This window comes from Falco rusticolus, chromosome 10, assembly GCF_015220075.1.
Source record: "Falco rusticolus isolate bFalRus1 chromosome 10, bFalRus1.pri, whole genome shotgun sequence".
In the NCBI taxonomy this organism is placed as follows: Eukaryota; Metazoa; Chordata; class Aves; order Falconiformes; family Falconidae; genus Falco; species Falco rusticolus.
This window is the reverse complement of record NC_051196.1, coordinates 27,783,598-27,799,743: the sequence shown is the minus strand read 5'-3', so window position 1 is coordinate 27,799,743 and position 16,146 is coordinate 27,783,598. Positions and strand designations below refer to the sequence as shown.

Genomic DNA, 16,146 nt, shown 5'->3' with positions numbered 1-16,146 from the left:
TACCAGCACAAAGAACTTTGACAGAGGTGGGAAGTAAATTTATTTTATGATCATAGACAAGAAGTCAAGCTGTACTGATGACAGACAAGTGGTTAGACAAAGCCAGGGGAAGTGATAATGTCAAAGGAACCTTACCATGCTAGTGACAGTATATAACAAGTCTTTATTTTTAAAAGTGGTAACATTTTAGACAAGATAGAAACAAAAATAATGTACACATCATTAGGACACTTAGAAACACATTCACCTTGCTCAGTTTCAGATTACACCACAGTTGGGATATCCTTTAGCAGCCCAATAAGTTAGGAGACAGGTAGCTCCAGGATATTGCACTGTTCAATAAGCTAAAACAGCTTCCTCTTCTTGGAGCAACAAACCATTACCAGGACAGACCACATCATAAGAGCCTTGAACAGCTTAATACTTACATCAACAAACCTGGCCCAATGTTACTGGATTTCAAGTATATTAAATATTCCACAACCTCCAGCTAGAAAACAAATCATTTTACATTGCAATTAGAGTTTAAGATGACAGCCAACCCAAAGATCTCCATTCAATTTGCAATTAAGATTCTAAGACACACTTTTCATGTTGTAAGCATTACAGTAGTCACAGTACAAGACTCCTCTTGTTGATCCCATGAGGTTACTCCTGCTAAGACTGTGTTCTGGGTAGGGCAGCAACATCACTCTTTCTGCTGTTGGGCATCTTTGTAGAGTTTGCTGTAATCCAGGGATGAAGTAGTACATCCTTCAGGGGCAGTCGATGGAATGGGTTATGCTTCAGAAGCTTTGCAATTAAATCTCTCGCACCTTCTGTTACAAATGGAGGAAACTTGAATTCCACCTAAGGAAAAAGGAAGGACACTAAAGATGATGCAAAAGTTCTTTGGCAATAACCAAACTAGAGATAAAGAACTCTACCCTCCATGATGTATCTTGGAAATTAAAGGTGTGTCAGCCTTGTGGGCTATGCACCTATGCCAGCTGAGATGAGATTAAATCATTTCATCATAATTCTGATGAAAACAAGGTTCTTGCTGCTTGTAGAAGTTAAGCAAGCATATTTTTCAATGTCATTCAAACAAGATTGGTTTGCTGGAACCTCTCTGGGGTATGAAACAGGAAAAGTTAAGCTTATTATTTTTAGTAACACCGTGAATGCTAAATATTCATTTTGTAAGTTAAAAAACAAGGAAAGATATTGAGAAGGTTAATTGCTTTAGGAAAGAAGTAGAAGTTCAGATGCAGGCAGAAACAGGGTCTAACCAAGGAAGTAAGACAAGGTAACTTAAGGTTTCATAGTCATTCCGCTGAATGACTGAGGACAGTTTTAGGAATCTAGTTTCCTGCATATCACTGTCTTGATACAGTTCTAGTTACAGTACATGCCATTTCTTCAAAATGACCATTTGTTAAGCTTCAATAAGACAATAGAACTGAAAGGCAGCACAATTCAGCTAATCCAAATAAGTGTTTGCACATACCCTGGAAATAGCTCTGTAAGTTTCCTGGTATGTTTCTGCTTCGAAAGGTGGTTTCCCTACAAGGAATTCATAGCACAGAACTCCCAGGCTCCAAATATCCACCTTTTCATCATGTGTTCTCCCCTCAATCATTTCAGGAGGCAGGTAGTCAAGTGTCCCACAGAGAGTTGTTCTCCTGAAGAAAAGTTCAAGTTAATGGTTTTCTTACTATGGTAATTAGAAGATACGTTTCAAGAACCAGATAAAAGCTAATGCTGGCAAATCAGCTGTACCTTGATACAGCCTAGCCTGGATAGAGTCAGCACCACCAGAACACCCAGCAAAAGAAGCACCAGCAGTAAATCTACTTTTGTTTTAAAGCATCTCAGTCACTGCAATCAGTCTTATCCCTCCTTCATTCCACTTGCTCGATCAAATAATCAATGTCTTAAGTACTGCTAGTGTGGCATTTGAACACAAGTGCTGATCTTTCATCTCAGGGACCACTATAACCCTACACCAGTATACCAGCTTTCTTCATTTGTATAGTTCAAAACTTGCTAAACCTAGAACAAGTTATAAAAAACAGGGTAATAACACTCCCTCTCATCCACCAGTTTACTATTAAGACCTCTGCTGCAGCAGCCTGCTTCTGAAGTGGTTTCCACACACACACACACAGTATTTTTAGGAAGTACATATTTACCTCCATTCCACAATTGCAACTCTGACAAGAAAGCTGAAATACTTCTGTAGTGAAAATGTCACTGCATAAGATAGATCTTGCATTCTCACCTAGAAGATGGGGCATGTACAGACCATCCAAAGTCCGCAATTTTTAATTCTCCATTTGACCCAAGCAGCAAGTTTTCCGGCTTGATGTCTCGGTGAATCACACTCTTTGAATGACAGTACAATAGGGCATCTGCTAGTTCTGTAATGTACTGTAATTGAAAAGAGAACAAATCTTTAAAGACATTGTTACTCTAGCTTATCTAGCTACAGTGTAGCCTTTTCTAGGCATAATTAGTAGTTTAAGTTAAAGCAATTATTCCTTAAACCCTTGAAGTCTGGCAGTACAGGCTGTTGCCTGGAGTGACCAAGCACTTGCAATATTAAGTAAGCAATGATGAACATTATATTAGTACTGTGCAGTAATTTGTCTTCCCAACTTATTCCTTGTTACAAGTGCACAAGCAAACTAGCATCTAAGGAATCTCAGTCTCGCACAACAGAATACAGGACTTCATCTGAAGAGCTAACTTTATCCTGCAGATACTCCAGATATGAAGAGCAAGTAACATGTAAGAAGCCAGAGACTTACAGTAGCAGTTCTTTGCTCATCGAACTTGGTAAGCTTCTGAAGTTCTTTGTAGACTTCTCCACGAGGTGCATACTCTAGAATAAGGTAAACTCTTGTAACGTCATGGAAGTAGCCATATAATCTGAGAATGTTGGGATGCCTGCAAAAAGATTTAAACATTCTTCTGAACAAGGTGTTTGTCTGTATAACTTTAATTTCTCTTTCCTGCCTCTTCACTTTCAAGACAAGGAGAGGAACTTCAACATCTTGCAAGTGTTCCTTCAGCTCACAACATATCCATTGAGAGCTTCATGGCATGTAGATGGCGTTTATCAAAGCAGCAGCTTAGACGCCCTACAAGCAAACAGCTAGCTAAGGGTTTGGCTAATTCCTATCTTCTTGAACATACTTTTCTACAGTTGCTGGAAGAGGCGATTACCATTGAAGGTGCCAACTCTTACGGGGTTTGGAATTTAAGCTTAAACACTTTAAGAAACAATTTCTTCAGCAAGATGGGCTTATTTTCCAGGAAGCAGAATAGCAGAAACAAGTGCACTCGAAAAACTGCAATTCCAAGCAGCAGATCTGAGTTTGTTGGATTGTGGTTTGGTTTTTGATGGGTTGGGTTTTTTTGTTGTTGTTTTGGGTGGTGTTTTTTTAAAAATAGGAAGATTCACTACCAGAGGTTACTTCATTGCAAGTTAAACAAAGGTATATCTTGGTGCAGAAAGGCAAGAATCCTAACTAGCAATTTCAAGGTGTTGGGTTTAAAAACAGGCCTCTCTTCTTCAACAGGATATGTTTTCATAAACAAGGTTACTTTGTTTGAACACAAATAAAGCAGGGAGTAATAAAGGTCACTAAACTTTACCTAAGATGAGACTGTATTTCAACTTCTCTTCGTAGTTGATGTTCTACACCAGCTTCCTCAAGTTGTGTTTTAAAGAGCACTTTCAGAGCAAGAATAAATTTACTCTGCTTTTCACGTGCCAGGTACACATTTCCAAACTTTCCTTTCCCCAGAGGACGACCAATTTCAAAATCATCAAGAGACCATTGCCTTCTGCAAGAGGAAGGAGAGAGTTAAAAAAGCTAGATACTTGTGGGGGCTTTGACTCCCAGGTTTACAATCTATAATGCTCCTGTTCCATAGATACTTAGTGATCTGAACTACGTTTTAGTCTTTAAAAGATGACCAAGAGGATAAAATACACAGACACTTTTCAAAATAAATTTCTGAAAGCCAGTCTCCTCCTTTATGCGCAGAGGTACTAACCTCAACCACACTACTACAAAATCAAGACTGCATATACCAAGCCAGGCTCATTTCAGTACACTTAGAGACACATTACTAGTGCATGACAGAACTGTTTAAGCTAGCCATACTACAAAAATCTAATTTCATCCTTGGGCTCCAGTCTCTTGCAGATATGAAAGGGGCTTTGTTTTCAAGTGTACATCTTGTGACTGGGGCAGTGGCTATCAGTGTTCTCTCATGGGAAAAGCTATTGTACCCATTTAGCCAAAAGTTTTCTTTAGATTACAAGAAGTCCTTGTTCCTGAGAATTACCAGGTCAAAGTAAGCTTTCCTAGAGTTTCTTATGTCCTGCCTGTGAAGTGTAAGGCCACTTGTCTCCACAACCAGGGGGCTCAAATAGCTATCAGCTTAGCTGCAACTTTGTTGCAGCATTAAGTCCTGGAAGTTAGAAAACAAGCCTAATCCAACAGGACTCTGTGAGCTAGAACAATTTAGACATAAAACTTACTTTTTAGTCTCTTCATTTTTCTTTTTAGCAGTCTCCTCATTTTTCTGTTTAGAGGTGCTTTCTGCTTCAGGATTTTTTGCTGTGTAGAGAAGTAGATCAACATCATGAACCAGATGCATGAACACAACACAAAAATTCACATGGGAGCAAATCTAACCTCTGTGCCATATCTGAAACTGTTCCTAGAATACATGCAATGACATTTTAAACAACCTAGTGTAACTCACTATTGTCAAAGCAGCATAGCAGTTATCAGTGCCATCAAAGTGTAATTTAAAAAGCTTTCTTGAAAGTCAGAAAAACCATTAAGCTACCCCCCCCCAAAAAAAAAAAATACAGTATTCTCACATATCAGAGATTAACATGAATAGTGGGAAAACTGATGTATGAGTGCCAATTAACTCACAGCTGCTTAATGAGCATCGGGAAACTTTTAAACACCCATATTGGTCCTCAGTTGGCAACAAGGATAGTGCAGTAACATCTAAGCTGAAGTACATGCTGCTATTCTGTTTTGGGGCACAACCAAGTACTTCTCTGCAGAACTGTCCCACATCAGCAGCAGCAGCTTTAGGCTTTCTGCACTGCACACTGCTTCACAAAATAGAAGTATCCCCCAAGGGCCACAACTATATAAATATACGCATATCATCCACAGAATTACCAGGTACTGGAACCTGTTGAGGTTTTTCATTGTTCTTGGTTGGAACTTGAGACCTAGCAGTTGCTTGGACAAGTTTTTGTCGGGGCTGCTGTGTCATCTGGCTGTTAGGCAGTTTTTGGTTTGACAGTGCAGGTTTTTGTGATTGCACAGGAACTCGCTGGGCAAAGTTTGAAGGACACAGAACACGTTGTGCTTGAACTCCACTGTTCAGTAACTGGCTCTGGACAGAATGCTGAGACACAGGGACACGTTTTGGGCCATCCTCAATGGGATTAGAAATCTTCAAAGAGAAAATACTACATATTAATAGTAGAATAGCGTACTATAACCTTTACATTCCCCATTCAGCAGAGCAGAAAAAACCCCACAAAGCACATTAACAAGAGACATTAGGGTTGTCTGATCTTATGTTTTAGAATGAAAACATTCTTAAATTTCTACAGTGACAAGAAAAAGCAGTTTTCTACAACAGCACACTTAATTATAGCTAGCAGAACTTCTCCTCACACATCTGAAGAGCATCAGCCAAAAGTATTAAGACAACAAATCTTTACTATAAAAATATACACTGCTTTGAGTCACTGCTTCCTTTAATGCTGTTGATCTTAAGACACCTTGCACTGTAATGGGACTTCAGTAAAATAAAGCAAATTTAGAAAGGCTCAGCTATCTGCTTTTAACATTTTGCTTCCAATGAGGGAACGTAGGCTCACATTAGGCTTATATTTAATAATTTCTTACTTTTTCTGGGATACTTGGCCTACAATTAAGTTCAAATACTAGCTACTAGCTTCTCACATTTTTGACCCTCTAACGATACCTATGCAAAAAGTTGTACTTTTTTTCTTCCCTAGGTATTATTTAGTATTTTGGCTCAATTCACTAAAAATGACATATTGACAGCTTGATTAAAAAGCAGCTTTGCTTACGCTATTCCAAAACCTTACCAGGACCCATTTTATTTTAAATTAAAATAGAAATAAATCGCCTATGTTTCTATATAGAAAAATTAGATAATCAGGATGATCTTGAGTACTGCTGCCCAGGCACTTATTAGTGATGTTAACACAGGGATTGCTTTTGGAAGCCATATGTGGAATAAACTGACTACACTCATTTGCTCTCTCTTTAAGGGATCTTGTACTTAGAACAAGTAGGAGGATTTCCAATTCAACTATAACATACAAACATTAAAAATGAAAAAGTAAGCACTGTGCTCTCCAAGCAAAAGCTACTGACAGACAACAGTATAAGTTGTTTCCTGCCTGCGGAAAAACCTTGTTTCAAGGCAGTTTTCTATCCCCTTCTTGCTATTTAGTACAGTTAATGGTTACCAAAGACAGCTGGAAACCAGCAGCGCTTGTGCGAGCAGGAGGGACGCACTTGCCAACCTAGTGACTCGTTTACCTTCGCAGCACGACTAGGGTATCCGGAATGGTTCTCTTTCATACTCTTGTCCATAGTGTCGAGAAGAACAGCTACGTATGCCTCAGCCTACAGATGAGACCCAGCGAAGGGCAGTCAGCTCCACAGAAACACCGTGCTTTGGATCGCCTCCCCCCGCCTTCCAGCTCGAAGGCCGCAGGCCCCGAGCAGGGCCTGGCCCAGCCTAGCGTCCCGCCGCAGCACCGCACACCGCCCCGTCAGCCCGCACTCGCAGCCTCCCACCGGCCCGGCCCCGCCAGCGGCTCCGGCGGGCGAGCAGCCCCCTCCGCGCCGTGCCGCACCGCTGCCCGCCGCCGCCGCTCACCCCAGCCTGTCACCCCCTCCGGCCGCCGCGGCGGTTTGAATTCAAACCGCCCTCCTTTAAATACCCTTTAAACGAGCGCCTCTCGCCATTGGCCCTTCTACCGCCGCTCGCGCCCGCTGATTGGCTCTTCCACACCCGACCCGCCCGTGGATTGGCTCCCCGCACGCTTCGCTCGTCGCGGGGCCGGGCCTGGGCGCCGCGAGCCTCTGGGGCGCATGCGCAGCGGCAGCCTGCTGCGTACCCCGAGCAGGGCCAGGCCGCCCGCCCCCAGGGCGGTGTTTGCGCTACATGCGTATTTTACGTACCGTCTCTCCGCCGCTGGCTCCTTCCGTACTCCAAGTGCGTGGATCGGCGCCCCGCTTACACACTTTTCTCCGCAAAGTCTCTGCCTGGCCGGGTCTTCCGTTACGCAAATCGCGTACGCCCAGACCACCCACCTGTGGCAACGCTACAACTACCGTCCCCTCCTCGCAGCCTCCGCGGCCTCGGCGTGCGGCCGCCGGCGGGGGGAAGGGCGCCAGGTTAGTCCCGCATCCCGCGAGGCACCGGCCTCCCCCCTCTCCTCCTCCGTGCACGCACCCGCCGACCCGGGCCGAGGGAGCGGCGGTGCTGCCACCTCGCGTGGAGCCGAGCGCGAGTGGGGCCGGGGCCATTGTGTCGGGCCGGCGCGGCGGGCGCCCCGCGGGCAGGCCGGGGCAGGGCGCAGCAGGCCGCAGCTTCGCGCGCAGCCGGGGGCGCGGCCGCGGGCAGCGCTCCACGTGCCGCCGGTTCTTGAGGACAAGTGCGAAGGGGGCGCCCGGCCCGGCACAGCGCCCGGCCTACGGAACCGGCAGCGGCCCCTCGCGTCCCGCCGGCAGTGACCCCACAGCCCGCGGCAGCGGCCCAAACCGCACAGGGTCCCGAAGAGACGCGGGACGGGTGGGCGGTGAGCGCAGCCCGTCGGTAGCAGCGCAGAAGGAGCGTGGGGCTGCAGTGCTGCCTCCGGTGCCGGCTGCCCGAGCGCTCCTGCTCCTGCTCCTACCCGTGAGGGGGACCCAGGCCGCTGAGGGACCAGCGGCAGCCGACACTCGGTTCAGTACTCCGGGCCTCTGAAGAACCGCCATCGAAGGCAACTTTTAACTGACTCAGCGGTGCTGAAAACAAGTGCGAAGGAGACCCTGGTGTGTGTGTTGGTGTTTACAAGTCATACAGGATAGGTAAAAAGAAGATGTCAGGTCGTCGTGTCGCTGCAGCATGTGATAGACGTCAGCTGCCACGGGGCATGGGTGGCATGGCGACCCCCCTCCTTGACCCGCGACCACTTCGACTGCCGTTTCTTGAGGCTGACGTGAGTAGGGCTGTGGGGAGGGGGGGGTGCGCTCGGGACAGGCACCCAGCCTGCTGGCGGACGGAGCAGCCTGGCAGCGGGAGGTGCTTGCGACTGTGCTGCCTGAGCGGCCAAAACCGCCGGGCAGGCCTGCAGCGCTGAGCGCCCACAACTTATTTCACAGCCCGTTCACGTCCCCGTGTCCGGGAACCCGGTGGCTCAGCGGCGGCAGCGTTTCGGAGCTTTGCAGCTGGGACACAAAAGAGCCCTGGCCCCCCTCCCCCCCATCCCCCACCACCAGCCACCCTCCTGTGAGGCGCCGGCCCCCGCGGCTCCCGGGCTGCCCCGCCGGCGGGGCCTGCCGCCCGCACCCCGCCCCGAGCGCCGCGCTGCCGGCCCCGGCGGCGCCCCGGAGGGGAAGTGGGGAAGAGGGACCCCCGGCCGCTGCCGGTGGCCGCCCCGCCGCCCGCTCCGCCCGGCGCCCCCCGCCCCTCCCCGTCGCTCGGGGGCTCCCGCGGCGCGTCACCCGTCACGTGACACAGCGGGACCTGCCAGGGCGCGGGCGCGCGCGCGAGGCGTCACGGTCATGTGATGGTGCGATTCTCTCCTTCAAGAGTCGCCTCCAATCGATTTGCGGGCGCTCGATGCAGCAGCCTTCGCGGAGGAGCATTCTTCGGTCCCGGCCGCCGCCGCCGCCTCCTCCCCTGCCGCCGCCGCCGATCGATGCGCTCCGGGCTCCGGTCGCCATTTTAGGGGGAGAGCGAGGGAGGCAGAAGGAAGGGTCGGTAGGTACCGGGGCCGCTGCGCGCTGTCCCTCGCTGCTGGCCCCGCTGCCGGGTCTCGCCCCCCGCGGCTCCCGCCCGAGGCGGCCTGCGGAGCCCGCCCTGTGTGCCCGCCGTTCTCCGGCTAAGCACTGCCCGCCCTCATTCAGCCCCTCTCCCGCACGCCCCCTCCCTGCCCGCTCATCGCTCCGGCCGCGGAGGGGGGCGGGCGGGCGCCGGCGTCTGCCGGGCGGGGAGGCGGCGGGGCCGGGGGGCGGGAGCGGGTCGGGGCTGCGGGGCCGCCGCCTGCCCTGCGCCTGCCGCGGTGCCGCCCCCCGGTGCCCGCTCCAGCCCGGGGAGCGATGCCGGCCGCCGCCGCGCTGTTCCCGGCTTCCCTGCCTCGGTAATACGGTTCACATGCTGTTTATTGGCCAGGTTTTCATTCCTACAGCAAACAAGTGCAACAGGTTTTTCCTTTTTTTTTTTTCCCCCCCATTTCATTTCTGTGTCTCTGATTCTTCCATAAAATATGGTAGTGTTTGGTCTCTGCACTGAAATTCAGCTGGATGTGCTTTATTTAAAGGTTGTGGTTGTTTCCTGCAAGTCTCTTGTATGTGATTTTTCTTCTTTATTTCAGGCCCCTCCAAGGCATTCCTTGCTCACAATGTATAGAACAAAAGTCAGTTTGAAAGACCGTCAGCAACTTTATAAACTGATAATTAGTCAGCTGCTATATGATGGATACATAAATATTGCCAATGGCTTGATAAATGAAATAAAACCACAATCGGTCTGTGCACCATCTGAACAACTGCTGCACCTAATTAAGTTAGGTAAGCTGGAATGAAAAGCTAACATAAAAGTCTAGTTTCTAAATCCCTACCATAAATGCTTGTGAATTAAGAGGTCAGTGTTACTGAAAAGACATCTTTTACACAAAGGTTTTGTCTAGTAATAGACAAAATTTTGTATATTGCGATACAGCCTTTGCCTTCATGGCTCATTTTGAAGGGCATTCTAGCCTTGTGTTTCATCTTTTTGTATGCATTAAAATCAAAACAGATCAACAAGCGTTGTCAGATTCTGTTTGTTTGAACTTCTGTAATGCATACGAGTACCTGCTCAGGGTTCTGGGTGACTGGCAGCCTTCTAAAAAATACACTCCAGTAAACGGGATCACTGGGTTCACAGGCCTAATAGAAGATTGACCTACCTGGTTCTCTGCCAATTTTAGAAATATTTTCTATATGATTCTTTGTAACACTGTTGGAAAGGGAGCACGCCCTTCCATTGGCAGTCTTCACTAGCCTTCATATGTCAGTCTCAAGAAAACAAGCTTTGGAGTCTAGGGCCTCAGCAAAGGTATTGCCTGTTCTCTCTCTGTGCATCTTTCTCTCTGAAAGTACATCTGTGCCACAAGTATGTAGTCAAAATACCTGAGCTGCTGTTGAAACAAGCTGGCTAAGTTACTGGAAGAGGTCTAGCAGTAACATCATGTCTTCACTGTATTGTAACTGAACTGGTTCTGCTGCCTGAACTAGTTGAGTTCCAAGGGTATAAATATATGAAGCCCTGTGTCTGTTTGAAATAAGAATGCTAGACATGCAATTTGTACATGAAAGCAACAAAATCTTTTCTGTTGCATTTGATTGGTTGATGGCCACTGTTGGGCACATAGCTGAAAATTCTTGTGCCTGCCCTGTTACCACTTCCAGTGCTGAACTGTCTTTGTTCTGTAGATGTATCCTGGAAATTAAAAAAAAACAACCAACCAAACAAAAAAAAACCCTTCTGTAGAGTGGGTGTGAAGAGGAATAAAAATTTCCATTTGCAATGCTAGGATCTCATGTAATGGTGTTGGGACTTGGTTTTCCCTCTGCGAAGAGCTGACTACAAGCCTGTTGATGGCTCCAGTAACCGATTGCCAGTGCATTTACCAGTACTTAACATTCTACAATACTAGCTGGTTGTATTTCCACAGTTAATTGAAGAAATGTGTTTTGCTCTAGTGTAGACAAAGTACCTCTCATGTGTCACGAGAAATCCTGCTGTACAACCAAATCTGCTCTGCTAGCTTAGCCTTGTTCAGCAGGGGCTGTCTGTCGAAGGAGAAGGTGAACCTGGTTTAAGTGCTTCAACTTCTTTCTTTTCAGGAATGGAGAACGATGACAGTGCTGTTCAATATGCAATTGGACGGTCAGATACGGTAGCTCCAGGCACAGGAATTGACTTGGAATTTGATGCAGATGTGCAGACCATGTCTCCCGAGGCTTCTGAATATGAGACTTGTTATGTCACATCTCATAAAGGACCATGTCGTGTAGCTACGTATAGCAGAGATGGACAGTTAATAGCTACAGGATCTGCTGATGCCTCAATAAAAATTCTCGATACAGAGAGAATGTTGGCCAAAAGTGCTATGCCTATTGAGGTAAAATATGACTTGAATCATAACCGCTTTGTGAATTCGTGAGGTGCTGTCTGTTTCATGCCATGTCTGTGCCTTGCGGCCAGCTCAGTGGGTTGGACTAAATATCTGTCTCGGCGTATTTCCTACTCCAACAGCGGCTCACAAAGTACCCTTGAAGAAAAGGAAGAAGAAATAGGGCAAGTATACCTGTGTAACTTCTGGCAGCAGTCTAGAGAATTGAGCCAGAAATTGCTTCTAATAGTTGCTGATAATTGTTTTGTTTTATGAGCACAGTTCATCTTCGAACCCACTTACACTTTTGGCCTCTACATTCTCCAGTGGCTGTGTGTTTCAGAACAGTTTCACAGAATACATATTTGTTTGATTCATTGTTTTTTTCCTGCAGTACAGTTACCAAGTAGCAATTTAAAAGGCGGGGAGGGGGGTGGTTTGCACAGTATGCACACCACATTCTCAGTAAATGTTGCTGTTTTCCCAGTTGATACAGCTTCCCTTAATTCTTAAGGGAATACAAGTATTTTGATTTGGACTGTTTATGAAGGTGGTAACAGTTTTTTGCACTAGTTCTCTGCTACTGAAACCAGTTTCTCCTTGAGCAAGTCAGTCAACTTTTGTAAAGATAGAGGGATCTTACCTGACAACACTATATAATGGGCCTTCAAATAATTTAATATAATACTGATTATGTGCCTAGTCACGTGTCAGAAAGGTAGCTGTTGTTTGGCTGCTGTGGCAAGCATAAAACCTACTTTTCCTGTCAAAAGTGTGTTCTGTTTTCTAACACTGACTTGTTGAATGTTCTTTTTAGGTCATGATGAATGAGACAGCGCAGCAAAACATGGAAAATCACCCCGTTATTCGGACTCTGTACGATCATGTGGATGAAGTTACGTGTTTAGCTTTTCATCCAACAGAACAGATCCTAGCATCTGGTTCAAGGGACTACACACTTAAATTGTTTGATTATTCAAAACCTTCTGCCAAAAGAGCCTTCAAATATATACAGGTTCGATACAATACCAGTTCAGAGCAACCAAAGCTTTAATGTATAAATGCTGAGTTATCAGTGAGTTATGTGTGAGTTTTAAGTGGTTAGGTATATAGGAGTACGCAGCTAAAAAATTTGCAGACGTTATGGTAATTATATGTTAAGAACTTGTGCATAATGGCTACCTATATTCTTTAAATCTAGTGCCTGTCTACTTTTTGTTAATCTAGACCAAATCTAATACAGGTAACTGAAGTCAATTGTATTATCTTTGTTTTGGAGGAGGGTTCGGGATTGTGTGGTGGTGGGCTTTGGGGGGTGTGACTGGCTGACAAAGCCTGTAACTTTTGTGCGATATCCCAAAAATGAGCAGGCACTGCAAGCGGCTCTAGGACAAAAATTGCATTTAAAAATGTAAAACGTGTTTTTTAAAAAGTACATTTAAAGGTAGCCTGACATTTTAATCCTATAGGAAGCATTTTCTGTTTTGCAAAAACAGAACACATTGTCCTAACTAGTAGTTTAACTAGTTTTTTAGCACTTCAATGCCACCAGAATTAACACTTTCAGATTACTATTTTTTTTCTTTCTTACACCAACTGTGTGTTTTTGATCAAACAGGAAGCAGAGATGTTGCGCTCAATTTCTTTTCACCCTTCTGGAGATTTCATACTTGTTGGTACCCAGCACCCTACTTTACGACTGTACGATATCAATACTTTCCAGTGTTTTGTGTCTTGCAATCCTCAAGATCAGCACACTGATGCCATATGTTCAGTAAATTACAACGCAAGTGCAAACATGTATGTGACGGGAAGTAAGGATGGATGCATCAAACTGTGGGATGGTGTTTCAAATCGCTGTATCACTACTTTTGAGAAGGCACATGATGGAGCCGAAGTCTGTTCTGCTATATTTTCCAAAAATTCAAAGTACATCTTGTCAAGTGGAAAAGACTCTGTAGCTAAACTGTGGGAGATATCCACTGGTCGAACACTGGTCAAATACACAGGTATGTGGCAGGTGACCTTCCAGGTACCTTCTTTTTCAGGTACCGACCCATGAACATGTGTGATAATGTTGTCAGAAGAATAGCAGTTCTTAAAGGCAATGGGAGACTGCTGCTTTGAGGATAAATTGCCCTAAATTTTTGGAAACACTTAATGTAGACTAATTCCAGAAGACAAGCTGTGATTTTTGTATGTTAGTCGGTGTAAACATATTTAGAAAAGTCTCCAAAACCTGCTCAGGCTAACATTGTTACTCCATTGCTTTGGAGGGAAATTATCACTAAATTAAGGACAAGTAAAAAAAGAACACTGCCCTCAGGACTAGCATGCTTGTGCAGAAGATTTTGTTCTCTAGTTTTTCGTCAGGTTTAGAAACAGTGATTATTAAAACAACAGCATCATCACTTTTCTTGCTGGTGATCATTTGATCATTTTTATTTTGAGACTTTTCTATTTATTCATAGGCTAGGGGCACAATTTAAACAGGAAGGGTCAAAATTTAATACCTAACCCATTTCTGGTTAGAATAGGCCACTTTCCTGCAGAGTACCCACCCAGACAGGGGGAACTGAACCTATACTTTGGGGCAATTGCTTTAACCATTGCACTTTTTGCAAAAGATGGCTCTAGTAAGCCATGGCAATATAGCTATTTTTCAGAATAACTGATTTGTTTCTTCCCCCCCACCACCCCCAAGGATGGAATTGTGTGCAAGGAGCATGCTGACAATACCATGCTTTGATCACAGCAGGACTTAAATGGTGAAGGATGTAGAGGCTTTGCATATGATAGCAGCTCTGTGCTGGGGGAGGCTTTTGCATCAAGCAGTAACATGCTTAAGCAGTAGGATTCATAGTGTGAAAGAGGAGAGGATATAGAAAACTTTGTGTATCAGCTTTTGGGGTGCATACGGTCCTTTTTCTCTCACTTGCTCTCAGCCAGCAGGGTGCAGCACCTGCTTCACAAACTTTTGCAAAATATCAGGTAGGCTGCAGATGTATTGCAAAGTAAATGCCTATATATAAAACGTACATTTTATTTGAAGGGTATGGAGGGGAAGGTATGGCCAGGGTAGGTCATACAATGTGCCATATGATAAGTACATTAAAAACAAAAGTTGTCATTGATAGTAAAATACACAGGTTCTCGTTAACTGTGGTCTTTCCCCTTAGTTACAGCTGTGAGCCTCATACAAAAAAAATACAAGGCAAATGTGCTCTTAAAAGTTAAGTGATTGTACTCATACTGAGTGGTTGGAGTTCACTGATGTGGTTGGAGTAGATAATCTCTCTGTCCTCTAAGAAATTATAGAATATACCATGTATATAACTGCAAAAGAATACTATTGATTCACCTGTTGTATGGGGAAATGGTAGATTGAGAAAACGAGGTTCCTTTGTAGACTGCAGAAATTCATAGTTACGGGAGGTTTATTCTTAGGTCTTTGAAACCTTTCTAAAATTGATCCTGTTTGGGTTAATATTTTGCTGCATGTATTTAGGAGCTGGATTGAGTGGACGACAAGTACACAGGACACAAGCTGTCTTCAACCACACAGAAGATTATGTGCTGCTGCCAGATGAAAGGACCATAAGTCTCTGCTGCTGGGATTCAAGAACTGCTGAACGGAGAAACCTTCTTTCTCTTGGGCACAACAGCATTGTCCGTTGTATTGTCCATTCTCCTACCAATCCTGGCTTCATGACCTGCAGTGATGACTACAGGGCTAGATTTTGGTACAGGAGGTCAACAACAGACTAAGGACAGCTTTATAAAACAGTCATTATCCAGATTCATTATATCATCTTGTATTGATTGTACTGCCAACAGATGCCTAGATGAAAGCCGTGCTGTGTCTATTTTTTAATTCTGTCAAATGTGGCAGAAAAATACCAAAATACTGAGACTTAAGTTTTGCCCCACGCTAATTTTTTTATTAGTGTGTGTGGCATTAATTTTTGTAAGTCATCTCTAATTGTACTCAAGGAGTTGGGGAAGGGAGAATAAAATGATCCTTGCAGGAAGGATTAAACTTTTTCTCCTGTCTTTCTAAATCCTGCGAAAGATAATGTGACTGTATCTTGCTCAAACTGGGCAGTGTGAGCCAGTTTTGCTCTGCATTGTATCTGTGCAATCCCACTGAAGTCTGTTTAAAGAATGGATTACACAAGTAATAGCAGAACTTGGCAAGTATTTTCATGAAGCCTTAAGCTGCCTTCAGTTCTGATTTATTCTTTGTAAAGCTCCGTTTTGTATCTTTTAGTCTGGGGGGAGGTGGGGTTGGTGGATTATTTTTTTTTTTTAATTGGCCAAGTGGACCTTCAATTCTGAGCCAGTCTAGTGCCACGAGAATTTGAAATGGGATTTTAAATTGTTTAGATGAATTCAAGAAATCGTGTTCTGGTATTAAAGCTCAGACTTGAAATCTTGTCTTCTTTTGAATTTATCTTAACAAGTGGGACCTCTAATTTCATAGTATTTTCATGGGATATCCACATTGCAACTGTAAAATGTGGCTGTGCTGCAGCATGTGAAAATGGGAATCATTTTGCCATAGAGACCTTTGGTATCCTCTCAAAGAAACTGTTGTGCACATTGGCTTTTGTATATGTACCTCAAAAATGTCACTTTGCTTCATTTTATTGAGAAATTTTTGTTCTCTGTTACACAGCACTTGAATTACAAATTTTTTTTTAATT

The 16,146-nt window shown here is 44.9% G+C and overlaps 2 protein-coding genes across 5 annotated transcripts; one reads left to right on the top strand and one right to left on the bottom strand.

Moving 5' to 3' along the window:
- Positions 1-23: 23 nt before the first annotated feature.
- AURKA (aurora kinase A) lies at positions 24-7,721 on the bottom strand. 3 transcript variants are annotated; one of them, XM_037403395.1, is made up of 9 exons: positions 6,952-7,003; positions 6,609-6,695; positions 5,202-5,481; positions 4,538-4,616; positions 3,643-3,834; positions 2,793-2,931; positions 2,264-2,412; positions 1,490-1,664; positions 24-849 (listed from the first exon to the last, which is right to left on the bottom strand). In XM_037403395.1, the coding sequence occupies exons 2-9, from the start codon at positions 6,660-6,662 to the stop codon at positions 658-660; spliced, it is 1,260 nt and encodes a 419-aa protein (XP_037259292.1). In that variant the 5' UTR covers positions 6,663-6,695; positions 6,952-7,003; the 3' UTR covers positions 24-657. The 3 variants fall into 3 exon arrangements, with proteins under 3 accessions (XP_037259292.1, XP_037259293.1, XP_037259291.1); XM_037403396.1 differs by having other exon boundaries at positions 6,929-6,953; XM_037403394.1 differs by lacking the exon at positions 6,952-7,003 and adding an exon at positions 7,257-7,721 and having other exon boundaries at positions 28-849.
- Positions 7,722-7,725: 4 nt separating this feature from the next.
- On the top strand, positions 7,726-15,872 carry CSTF1 (cleavage stimulation factor subunit 1). 2 transcript variants are annotated; one of them, XM_037403397.1, is made up of 7 exons: positions 7,726-8,278; positions 8,872-9,042; positions 9,656-9,851; positions 11,172-11,449; positions 12,258-12,455; positions 13,059-13,449; positions 14,949-15,872. In XM_037403397.1, the coding sequence occupies exons 1-7, from the start codon at positions 8,159-8,161 to the stop codon at positions 15,206-15,208; spliced, it is 1,614 nt and encodes a 537-aa protein (XP_037259294.1). In that variant the 5' UTR covers positions 7,726-8,158; the 3' UTR covers positions 15,209-15,872. The 2 variants fall into 2 exon arrangements, with proteins under 2 accessions (XP_037259294.1, XP_037259295.1); XM_037403398.1 differs by lacking the exon at positions 8,872-9,042.
- Positions 15,873-16,146: the final 274 nt, after the last annotated feature.

Coding starts and splice junctions, on each gene's coding strand:
- AURKA (XM_037403394.1), bottom strand. CDS start 7,604: ATGGCCCCGGCCCCACTCGCGCTCGGCTCCACGCGAGGTGGCAGCACC. Junction 5,482..6,608: donor ACCCTAGTCGTGCTGCGAAG/GTAAACGAGTCA, acceptor TTCTCTTTGAAG/ATTTCTAATCCCATTGAGGA. Junction 2,932..3,642: donor GAAATACAGTCTCATCTTAG/GTAAAGTTTAGT, acceptor ATCTTTTTGCAG/GCATCCCAACATTCTCAGAT.
- CSTF1 (XM_037403397.1), top strand. CDS start 8,159: ATGTCAGGTCGTCGTGTCGCTGCAGCATGTGATAGACGTCAGCTGCCA. Junction 11,450..12,257: donor AAAGTGCTATGCCTATTGAG/GTAAAATATGAC, acceptor TGTTCTTTTTAG/GTCATGATGAATGAGACAGC. Junction 12,456..13,058: donor GAGCCTTCAAATATATACAG/GTTCGATACAAT, acceptor TTGATCAAACAG/GAAGCAGAGATGTTGCGCTC.